Consider the following 12,756-nt stretch of genomic DNA (forward strand, 5'->3'; position numbering starts at 1 on the left):
ATTTCTTTCGCCTATATACAACTGCTTCGTAATCCCGTTATTTTCGTAACACGACTTATATACTTGAGCAGGCATTATCAGAGACTTCAAAATGACTAAGGTAATGTTATGAAATTTATCTGAATAAAAAGTAACCTTTCATCAGATGGTGACAAATTTTACAAGAAGTACTGCAGTTGGATTCAAGATGATATTTGTATAAATACCAACCGCTTGACAATAAGAAGAGTTTGAGTTTGAATTTGCAAGCTCTAAATCAATATATATTTTTGTTTTATTTAGAGAATTGATGATGTAATGTTAAGATTTTGACGCTGCTTCAAATTTGTTAATCTAATCGAACAAAATATTGAATTATAGTAAAGTAACAAATTGACATCAAAGTCTAATACTTGATTACTTTCCTTACAGTTGGAACCCACAAGGACATGTGTTCGACATCAGTTAGAAGTTGTATCACTCCTCTCATCTGTAATGCTGGTATATGTAATTGTGAAACTCTACAATACTACAACGAAAATGATCATACTTGTAATATACGTGAGTTTCTATTATCAAGTATGAAACTATTCATTATTTAGCGAAATTCTAGATTCCTTTTTATATTAATTAGATTTAGATAGTTGCTCATTTTATGATTTTAATTGAATTTTGAAATTAAGCATTTCAAAAGTTCAATCGTTTTATGTCCAAAGGGAATGAAATATTTTGTGAAACTCAAAGTTAGAAAGCAAACAGGCTTGTAACCAGATCAGTAATTCTATAAAAGTCTCAGAAATTAATTATACGACCGAAGCACTCTTTTGAATTTATTATCTTTCCGATTAAGGCGTCGGATCTATTAACATACGATTGGTAGAAATCTCATTTAGCAATTCACAATCAGGAAAAGTATATTGATAAATTTTAACACCTTGTCATTTTATCTAAATTTAAAATTTTGCAGAAGATGATTGTAAAATGACATCTCAAGGTATGGAATATCGAGGAGCTGTCAATCTAACTATCAACAACAGGCCCTGTCAGAGGTGGGATTCAAATCATCCACATGTGCATTATAGGTTCAATCCACCACCTGGATATGCGCACAACTATTGTCGTAATCCAGACTTCGAAGATGACCAACCTTCACCCTGGTGTTTTACCATGGACCCTAGTATGCGGTTGGAGATGTGTGATATTCCCTTTTGTAGTAAGTATTGATTAACGCAAACAACAGTTTATCGACGTAAAGATCTAAGAAATCCCTCGGGTAATAAATGAAATACCGTATAAAGAAAAAGACGTGCATAAAATGCAAAAAGTAGCGAGACTTGCCGTTGCATGTATCATTTGTAAGTCAAATCTTCAGTTGCGAAAAAATTCACAATCAGTAATAGGACACAATAACAGATCAGACGACTTTTTGCCAAAAAGAGATTTAACAACTATAAAGATATCATGAGTGAGATGAGATTTACAATCATCATATCGGTAAGTTGATTGAAGGGGACTGTTTGGATTAGTGTTTGTGTTAGATGTATGATCATGCACGAGCGTAACACAACACTTGCCTACTGAGGATGGTATACGATTAGGCAGAAAATTTATTACTTCAGAGAATGAAATTTTGGCGACTGGAAAATTTGACATGAGTTCTTGTTTTCAATATATATCGAGTAAGCATTGAGTGGCTTTGCTGTTAAAAAAAGGAAGGTAGTCTCTATGTATTTTTCTAAGTCTGCTCAAGTAAAATGATTTTTAGGGTGACCAAGAGTAATTAAAAACATGCGTTTTCACCTGATGCTTAGATTTATAAAATGAGGCACCTAATCTTGAAATTTGTCATATAGGTATAAACAGAAGATTGTCAATAATGAAGGTGGACAACCTTAGTGTTAAAAGACTCGACAATTCATTATCTGTTGAATGGAAATCTCTTAACTTACATTTTTGTATGTCTATGGTTTTTTTTAATTTCTTTTTAAAACTAACATAGTTCTTTGCACATATAGTTATTTCACTCAATTTTAGATTGAAAATCCTTCACATATGTTTAGACTATTGGCTATTCAGAAAAGATTCTATTCATTTAAGTACTTTCAAAAGTGTTATTTATATAGTTTCGTCACGCAATGCCTCGTTTAAAATCATACCACATCTCCCTTTTTTATATTTGTTTTTATATTACAAGATAAAGGTCTTTACTAAATCATTAATACATTGTCTATCTCCCAGTCAACACCCTTGATTTTTTTATTAGTATCATATTTTTAAGCAATGTGAGCATTCATAAGAGATCGTATATATATATATAAGTATAGTACACGTAAGATAACAAAATGTTTGCTGACATTAGTCGTTATCATGATATTTAGGAAGTAGATTATGTACTTCTCTATTTGTGAACAGTTTCATCAAAACAGTTTGAATAATTTCAAAGGCATAATAAATTGTAAGTGTATCGAATCATGACAAAACCATTTAACTATTGGAAAAAATATATTTCTAATGGTACAACAGATTTATTGGATATACAAAATACGAATTATAGTCATTTCGTACCATAACCATTTCGTGCCTCCCATTTCGTACCCTGACAAAAACATTTCGTTCCCTGACCATTTCGTACCTTGACCATTTCGTACCTCATAGAATATTAACATGAAATACCATTTCGTACCTCATTAAAGATTAATATGTTTTTTGCCATTTCGTACCCCATGGAGGATTAATATGTATGCCATTTTGTACCTCATTTAAGATTTATATGTAATACCATTTCGAAATGGCAGAGGTACGAAATGGTCAGGGTACGAAATTACTTGCTTCCAATAGTACAAGGAGGTAGTTTTTTTGTAGTACAATGTGGTTAAAAGTGGATATGCAGGGCTAATTAATACAAGCTAACCTCATGTTTCTATGATGTATTTATTTAAGGCTGTCAAATATTGTTTTTTCCACAAGATTTTTCAAAGGCGAATTTGAAGGTCTTAGGTTATATACTAGACCAGACATCTTCAAACATAATATAACCAATCTAAAAATCTAGCTTAATGGTTAAGTAATAGAATCTACACATTACCTCTATTCGGATGATTATAATAAGCAATAGGCCGACTTTTAGTTTTTTTTCCTCAAGAATACTCTTTATCAATAATGTACCTGAGCCTCTCCAACTTCCCATTGTAAGAAACATAATGAAATTAAAATAAAACGTCAAAGATGTACAAGTTACTCAATCTAGATACGGTAGGGTTTTTATGACAGAAAGAGAAGTGAAAAAAAATGCTACTGTACTGAAATCCAACTTTATTTCGTGTGCGATTTATTTTCGGATCTTTCGTTAGTAAAAGAAGAATAGAGCAAATATGAAACAACTGAAATATAACACATGAAAGAAGTAAAAAAAAATCGCAAACATGCGATTTTCTTTATTTCTAAGGTACGATTGTACACCTATGTCCCGAGGGATTACATAGATGCAGTTCTGGGCAGTGTGTGGCTGACATTAACGATTGCTTATTGGAAATCCCAGAGGCACAGATTACCACAGCTGTTTCGAGACCTCAAGGGCAATCATCAGGTAAAATATTGTCTAAAAAAACTACAAAGACGTTCTATTATGAAGAAGAAAAAAATTCTGATTTTTTCTTATTGTAAACCTATCTTAAATTCAGATCTCTAGTACTCTAGTTATTTACAAGTTCAATTTATTGTTCTAGAGTTAGAGCCATTTTTAAGAGGCATTTGTGTCAAAATACATTTCACATCAAGATTATTTCAGTGTAAAGGCAGCCATTACAATGCCATTAAAGTTTTATTTTTTACCTGCATGAATTTATTAAATGGCGTATTACCTTATAAGTTGGGTTTCGTTTTGCTCAATCTTTTCTGTGAGTGCTTTTTTCTTTCGTTTGTCTGTTTGTCTTTCTCGTTTTAGCCATGGCGTTGTCAGTTAATAACTTAATGTAAAAATATATATAAGAAAACGAAATATACTAAAGGGATAATGGAACTACTGCGTGAAAAAAAAGCTTGACAATACCTTGGCAAAGAAAACTAAAATGATAAAAAAAAAATTGCACACAAAACCTGAAAAGTAAATATTGAGCAACATAAACCCCAAAGTTTGAAGTGCAGTACTTTTATCTAAAAGATAGACAAATTTCTCTGTAGTTTGAATACACTCAAGCAAATATAAGTTATAGGGACTAATTCAGCAGTCGGAGATTGGTATAACTTTACTGATACTTTTCGGCATATTATTTTTAAATAAATTTAAAGAAAACACATATCATATCATTTATTGTTATAGCGTGTCTTCACAATAATATGGGGTTATTGCATGAATATTGGGGAATATTGTCCCTAGTAGAATTTTATATTGAACGAGCTTGCGAGTGCAATATATGTTCTACGACGGACAATATTCCCTAATATTCATGCAATTACCCTTTTATCATATAGCAATATACTATTTGAAAATAAAAATTGGTTTAAACTAAGATTTTGTCGTTGATGACGTCAAGATTTTTGAAGATTTATTGCACTAGTGCAATATTAGAATTTATTGCTCGCTAACTTTTGGTTACTTTCTGTGGGAAATATTATATTGCTGTGCAATAATATCATTTTTAAGTGTTTCTGTGATGACCAAATGTATTCATTTGCCAAAATTGGTGAAATAATCATTTGAGATTTTATTTTTCAGAAAACTCTTTCCACATTTTGAAATTTGTTATTGGTGCCCTTGTGTTTCTACTGCTGTTTATATTTGCTGTGTGTTTATTCATTGTCTTTTTTCCAAGGTAATAATTTGGTCATGTATTTAACCAATTAAATCTTATGCGATAATTTACGAAATATTTTCACTGAATTAGTTTGTAAACAGCTGATTTTGTTTAATTAACATTTACATATCACTTATCATATTAAGCAATTGGAGTAATGAAATAGTTTTAGCATGAGTGTGTTAATGAAAATTTCTTTAAAATGTTGATGCTTCAAAAAAGTTTACAATCCTAACTAAGGATCACAATAAACATTTTAAAATACCACAATCCCTGCCACGTTTAAAATAGTTGGTATCAAATACTGGTATAACCCATGTTTAATCTTTTTGAAGCATAATCTTTATCTAAATTTACTACGTACAAGCACACGTACACTTATATAAGAACTGCAACACTCTTAAAGAGAACAAGAAAAGTTTTTGGAATCATATATCAATAATGGTGAAAAGTTGATCAAACAAAGAAGGACATGGGGAAATAACACTGGTAAAAAAATCTGAGCTATGTATCAATGTTAAAAAAATTCAAAAAATGTACAAATTTTACGTTATTCTCACAGGAACTGACAGTTAAATATCCGAAAATTTGATAGATATGAATTTTAAAGATGCAACAATTAATTTAGTTTGCCTTGAATCTTCTGTATACTATTTCATTTATTAATTTCAGAAGAAAAACACGAGTACAAGTTATCCCTGCAAACACTACAAATGAACCATGCTGAAAGGTTTTTGTTTTGTGTATGCAAAGTAGAAGACTTTCATAACGTTATATACTACTTATTATACTCTTGAACTTGTAACTATATAATGTGTTGACCTCTAGCTGCTATATGTTTGTAAACAATTGAACTAACTGCCAGTTTATGTGTATTTTTGTGTGTTCCTTACTGCTTTCATTTATTTTGCTGGTTTTTTTTTCGCTTATTGTTTTAACCTGGATACCTGGTAAATCATTTTCGTTAACTTTATTTTAAATTTAACTACAATGTTTATTCCCCCTGGAAGTTGGCTTACGGTATTATGTCAGGAACCTGACTATCTTTTGCTGAGGCCAATATATTATGTAAAAGCCCCAACTTATAAATACGTTGTTGTTCAACATAATTATTTCCTCATCGGAGGCTTTTCAGCAATAATCAAAATTGTATAAAAACATCAATTATAGTTAGCTTCTTGTAATATTCAGTTAACTTTGTGAAATTATCATGAGGAGATTGTTTAATACGCATCAACCCCCTTTTTTTACTATTGTAACTATTTGATATTTAAAAAATATACAGTACTACCTAAATAATTAGAGTTAAAAGTCAATCAATTTTTATTCCATTTTTTAAAATTTTTATCTTTGAAGTTTGTATATCACAAGATGGTATTATTTTTAAGCATGCACTGTAGATTTTGAAATTATCAATAGTTCCGTATCTACCAATCATGTCTTTCAACCATGTATTTCCGGCATGAATTTCAAATGTTAAAAACCAGTTTTAGATATATTGTATTTATGTAGAACTATCATGTATAGTACTTTTTCTATTGTTTTTTAAATATAATTGTGTATCTTGTAGTATTCAACATCAGCATGCGTGTAATGAATGTAAATCTTGATTACAATTTGAATAAAATTGAAAATAAAAGAAACAAATAGAATTATGAAATTTAATGAGTCACAAAATCAACATTCTTTAATTAGAGATCAACTGAAAGATAGTAATCAATTGTTGGTCTATTAAAGTTCAGACTTTTGAATCGAGTACGATTCATACATTAGAACAGTTTTAGAAAATTAGAACACGCCCATACAAACACTTCAGCAGGCAAAGCTCCTCGAAAAAGATGTTTAGTGGTAGAATAGTTTTGTGATTATGTGAATTGATTTTACAATATTTAATTCGTAAAAGAAATACAAGTTGTTGTTAAATGTACATTGATGTAGATTATTCAGAAAGCTTGCATGTACATGTTTTAAAGTTGTTTCGATTTAAATTAGGGTTGATGTTTCGACAGACTAAGACTGTTCGTTTAAGTCTTATAGCAGCTTTATCTTGAACTTTTCTTCAACAGAACAGTCAGTAATTGAGGTTAAACTAATATCCATATTTGAATACAATTTATTTGGAAAGACTAGTAAACCCTCACAAGACCAATATCTCATTCATGTTGAGCTGTTCAGGGTTGTTGGTAATTCCTTGAACCCAAGCTATTTCAAAAGCATACAAAAAGTAAGGGATTATGGAGATTAAAATTTGACAATCACGAATTAAATAAAACACACGACGGGTGCCACATGTGGAGCAGGATCTGCCTACCCTTCCGGAGCACCTGAGATCACCCCTAGTTTTTGGTGGCTTTCATGTTGTTTATTCTTTAGTTTTCCATGTTGTGTCATGTGTTCATTTTTAAGCATGGCTTTGTCAGTTTATTTTCGATTTATGAGTTTGGCTGTCCCTTTGATATCTTTCGTCCCTCTTTTACAACTGGTATGGTTTCCGAAAAACAATATTACAAATATATACTACAAAACACATGGTATAGAGAAATCAAAAAAATCCTATCATTGTTTGAGTTTGAAAAACAAAAAATAACCCTGCTCGGCGTACGACCGTAAAAAAGGGGGAGCTCAGTCTTCAGGATGTTAATTGTGTCGTAAATATGTTATTTCGTAAAAGGTTTAACCTTGATGGGCGTTTGACTAATTGTCTAACCGGCAGTCGCATTGCCATATACGACCCAATACACAATTCCCGACTAAAACACTCAAACAATACCCAAAAGATATCACTTGCAACAATTGTCTGTGAAAGATAACAGAGGGACATTCAAACCCATAGATCGAAACAAACTGACAACGCTATGACTAAAAGTGGAAAAGAACAAACAGACACATAATAGTACAAGGACACAACATAGAAAATTGAAAACTAGGCAACTCAAACTAAACAAAAAACTGAGGGTGATATCATGTGCTCCTGAAGGGTGAAAGGTCACCATCACAAATTTGTTAACAAAAGAAAACTAAAACTAAAACAGATTATTTAATATTTCGGAATAGTGCACTGATTTGCTGCTTAAACAATTACATAAATAAACAGCCGCAGACATTATCGAATTACAGTAAAGTATGCACAAGGAGTCAGTTTCACTAAACAACGTATGGTTAAGACTGATCGTAGGTATACTGAATGGTTCATGACTAACGACCAATATAAGTGGTAAGTACTTTTTGTGAAATCCAGTCTTGACAGGTTCTATGTTAAATGGATTGCATTAACAGGGCTGTGCACATAAGTAAATACACAACTAATATATGACTTGAATGCTCTCTCTCCTAAAAAAAGTTAATTCAAAACAGACACAGCTTAGTTAAAAAAAACCGTGACAATCTTTGAATTTCAAAGTATGTAATAGCACCGCATGATGGATTGTACTGAAACAATCAACATACTTTAATGTGCATGTGCAAGGGAATTATTTGCCGAAGTTTCGAATGTACCAAAAACGGGTACTTTTGGTCTGAAAAAAAAGGCAAACGTGTGCACTTTTATTATGATTCAAAGTTAACACTAAAAAAAAGTGTTCTACAATGATCATAAGCGATTCAGCATTTATTTGCTATTCAAATTACCTAAAAAATCTGCATGTTTTCAAAGTTCCATTCATTCATTAGAACTATTTTATATTAAATGTGTACTACCTTCTGGCATCGTACCTAAGTCAGTGGTGGGACAAATTATATTTGATTGAAGAGTATAGTTCAGAAATCAACACTAAGAATTAAAGTTATCACTATAGAAATGTTTTTTCTTACATCATATTTGTCAGATGACCTGCCTGATATTTAAATTGATTGAAATATTTATCAAAGGTACCAGGATTATAATTTAGTACGTCAGACGCGCGTTTCGTCTACATAAGACTCATCAGTGACGCTCATATCAAAATATTTATAAAGCCAAACAAGTACAAAGTTGAACAGCATTGAGGATCCAAAATTCACAAAAAGATGTGCCAAATACGGCTATGGTACAAAGTTGAAGAGCATTGAGATCCAAAATTCCAAAAAGTTGTGTCAAATACGGATAAGGTAATAAAAACCCGATTTTATTATACTTCACGTTAAAATGCCATATGTTGATAGACTAATACGAGGGTGATAATTTACTCTATCACGTAGCTGAGCGGGTGAAAATTTTTTGGAATGTTAACCTCTCGGCTAGACCAATCAAAAATCAGCAATTTAAAGGACAATGAAATAAATTTACAGTTTTTGGGAAAACATATTTCACTTTTTCTGTAAAACCTATAAATCATTTTGTGTTATGCTAATTGTTGGTATTTTATTTCATACTCAAACGCATTCGTTCACCATCGATTGGTTTCAACAGGTGATGTACATTTCATCATTCAATGTGATGTATATTTCTTCGCCAGATATGAGGCCTTTTAAAAGAGGGATTTCCCCAAAAATTTGAAATCAAATAAATAACAACAACACAATAACAACAAATGGAAATAATTTTTTTTCTAGATAGCGGAGCTTTTTTCCAGTTTCGGGCCGAATCCTTATTTCGTTGATATGTCAAGTCAATGCATTATTATTGTCTATTTACTTCCCTTTTGTTGATTTTTCTAATACCCGTAAGGTTGTTAAGTACCTGACTGCTTAGAAAATACTTTAAAATAAAATGCATCTGTAAAAGACAATAATGATAGAACATTCAGTATAATAAATTGAATAACACATAACTGACAGGATGATAGAGCATCTTGATAACCCTCGAAAAAGCATTGTCAACCTTGACTTCGCCGCGGTTGACAATGTTTTCTCGGGGTACCAATTTGCTCTATCACCCTCTCAGCTATGTATTATTTATAAAGTGTCACATTCCGTTTAGTAACATGATAGCTAAATTGCATGGCAGCTAATGCCACTATTTTAGAGGACTCTTATCCTATTGAATCACCCGGTCTTGCACCGTTTTGAGTTCATTCGATTCCCTTTTAAAAAATATATCGCAGTTTGTGTATATTCTAAATAGATTAACAAGTTTCAAACATCAGTTATACGCTATTGTCTCTTCTATGAACACAAAAGTATGAACAAACAATAACCTTTAATATACTTTTATTGGCTTAACAAATATGGTTAAAATAGTAACTACTGACACTCACTGAATTCAAAAAAAGAAATATAAATTGTATCTGTTCTTGACCTCATTTCGAGATCAGTGATGCAGTTGAAACGTGTAATTTTCACATGCATGTTTACTGTTCGATGCCATAGAACTATAGAATGATGTCATCTGTATATTGCAAAAGGAAAATACAACGCCTGTAGTGAAAAATAAATAGTGATAGAAAGCCAATTTTAAAAGACATATTAACAATATCATACGGTTGTTTATAGCTAAATATGTGTTATAGGTTTTGCTCATTGTCAAAAACCGTATGGTGTCCTATAGTTTTTGTTTTTGTTATTTGATCTCTATTGAAAGGTGACCACATTGGCAATCATACTACATCTTCTCATTTTTATGTTCCAACGGAAAGCGGAAGCATCTAGCTTATCAATACAGTTATGACTTTTATTTATCTTATCTAACTCACTGTAAAAAGCTTGATCTCATATATTTGAAGAAATGCATAGCCTGTACGATAGCACTTATATATCTTTTTAATCGAAGCCAAACTTGAAAACACAATTATGCTAACCTTTCTACAGTATATTGTAATTACATATTGAGCTTATTGTTACATATTAATCATATGTGAATAAGTTTCTTTTAATTAGCATGATTAGATATTAAAAAGTTAGAATGTAGAATTTGAATCCATATACTTGTTATTTGATTCCTACCAAGTGCGTATGTTATTCTTAACGTGAAAGACAATATGTCGAAATTGTATTAAGTACAAAATAATGTAAGACTCTTTGTCAAGTTACAACTTTCTTTCGGCCAGCAAAATATTTTCCATAACGAATGTGATCATATAATTGTGTTCTTTGTTTATTTGTAGGAAGTAGGTACACAGAGCAAGCACCCCACAACTACTTTGTTACAATAATATTGTTATGTGTTTCTGGTAGATGCAATTGTGCAAAATCGGGAACGCAGTATCACGACCCATTGGATGACAGTTGTAAAGCAAGTATGTATTTAATCAAAATACAAATCAAATCCTGTAAGCAAATTAATATAAACGAATAAGGATGTCAGGAACACATTTTAAAAAAGCCTGTCAGTTTCAAAAAACATCCAAACTGTTCGATGGTATGTAATACATATCGTATCGGCTTAATGTGAAGACATCGGCAGAACATAATTTTGATGGGAAAAACAGAGTAGTATTTTAAATTCTTTCAAGGTAAAAGTGAAAAAAAAGTCAAGACAAAACAGTTTGTTGCACGGAAAACTATAAAAACTGGCAATCAGAACAGTACCAAGAAGTCTTAAAACACAAAAGTGGTAACATCTAGCTCATGAATAAAAGTTATAATCTGTATATAAAAAAAAGATAACTCATTGTGAATGCTGCAAAAAAGGCTGATTTACTTACTGATTTGATTTGAAGACATAGAACATTTCTTTTCAAAAGCAGTTTTACTTTTGAATCTTTTCGGAATTCTCTTAAATGTGATTGTTTACCTCAATTTTAGGACTAAAATATCGAAATAAACTTCATGTTAACAAAATAGTTTTAAGTAATATTCGAAACTTAACATGTTCATTCAGACCGACGATTTCTATTCTAGAAGGAATATGCTTAAATAATCATGTAAACTGTTAATTGATAGGAACCAAATACAATGAAAGATGCTCAACACAATTGAGCTGTTACAACAAATTGGTTTGTGTCTCTGGGAGATGTGATTGTGAAAGTCCTGGTGAGCAGTATCACGACCCAATTGATAACAGTTGTAAAGCAAGTAAGCAATTTTATGGTGTTATGTTGTGAAAGTTTTTTTTCGTCTTGCATACCTTAATATTTTCATCAAAAATTGTTACTTCAAAGGTTAATTTATTTGACTTATTGTATTTATATAATGAAAAGGTACTATACATTGTTTCTCTCGTTTTTAATAATTCCGTGTGTGCAATTAGCAATGATTAAGATCACTTGTCTTAAAAAGAAATACAAAAGTACAACCATGAGGAACAATTCGCCATATCAAAACTTAGGAAGAGACACGGTCAGTGGTTCTGTGTGGACGCTCCAGCTTTCATCAACATAAAAAAGCTAGTTTTCTATGAAATAGTAAACAAAAAGGTGTTAATTTTGTTAAACCAGGCTATTTTCATTTGAAATTGAATCCAGATATGACTTTAAAACATGCCGCTGGACATAACTCCTCATTTTTGTAACATTGTAATACCTAAATGTTAAATGAATCGAATGGTTGCTCGTAATCGGTTGTCTGTAAATATAGTTCCTTTCATTTTTACATTAGAGGACCGTCAGGGCCTCGAGTGTATTGCCATCGCCTAATTTTCCGCCTAATTTGAATATATGTGTGCATATATAATTAGTTTTGGAATGATAACCGAACTATAAAATTTATAGATCCGCGCATATTATAAAGTGCAAATTAAAATGACTTATCGCATCTTTTAAATTCATGTTTTCGATGGATACTTAGAACATTTATTTTCATTAAATACAAATTAATAATTTTAATAATTTTAATAATGTTTTGTCGTTAGAAATATTAGATTATTAGTCAAACAATCTTTAATATCAAGCTCGCTCTTGATGAATGCGCATTGGTGGTATTCATCTGCAACAAGATTTTTACTGAAAAAAATGTTGTTGCAGATGAATACCACCAATGCGCATTCATCAAGAGCGAGCTTGAAGAAACACGAGAGGTGATCAATTCAGGAATTTATACACAGAAAGGTATTTTGTATATTTCAATTATTTGATTTTAGAATAAAATTCAAAACATTGATTGACACATTAAATTCATCCATTGACTGGGA

The 12,756-nt window shown here is 31.2% G+C and overlaps 1 protein-coding gene across 1 annotated transcript in view; it reads left to right on the forward strand.

Annotated features, from left to right (window-relative positions):
- LOC143048914 (uncharacterized) overlaps positions 1–11,731 on the forward strand; it is a 39,280-nt gene extending 27,549 nt beyond the window's left edge. The window contains exon 10 of the mRNA XM_076222777.1: positions 11,571–11,731. Coding sequence (XP_076078892.1) covers positions 11,571–11,731 — 161 coding nt within the window. The remainder of the gene's footprint in view (positions 1–11,570) is intronic.
- The last annotated feature ends 1,025 nt before the right edge of the window (positions 11,732–12,756 follow it).

This window comes from Mytilus galloprovincialis, chromosome 10, assembly GCF_965363235.1.
Source record: "Mytilus galloprovincialis chromosome 10, xbMytGall1.hap1.1, whole genome shotgun sequence".
NCBI classification, from domain to species: domain Eukaryota; kingdom Metazoa; phylum Mollusca; class Bivalvia; order Mytilida; family Mytilidae; genus Mytilus; species Mytilus galloprovincialis.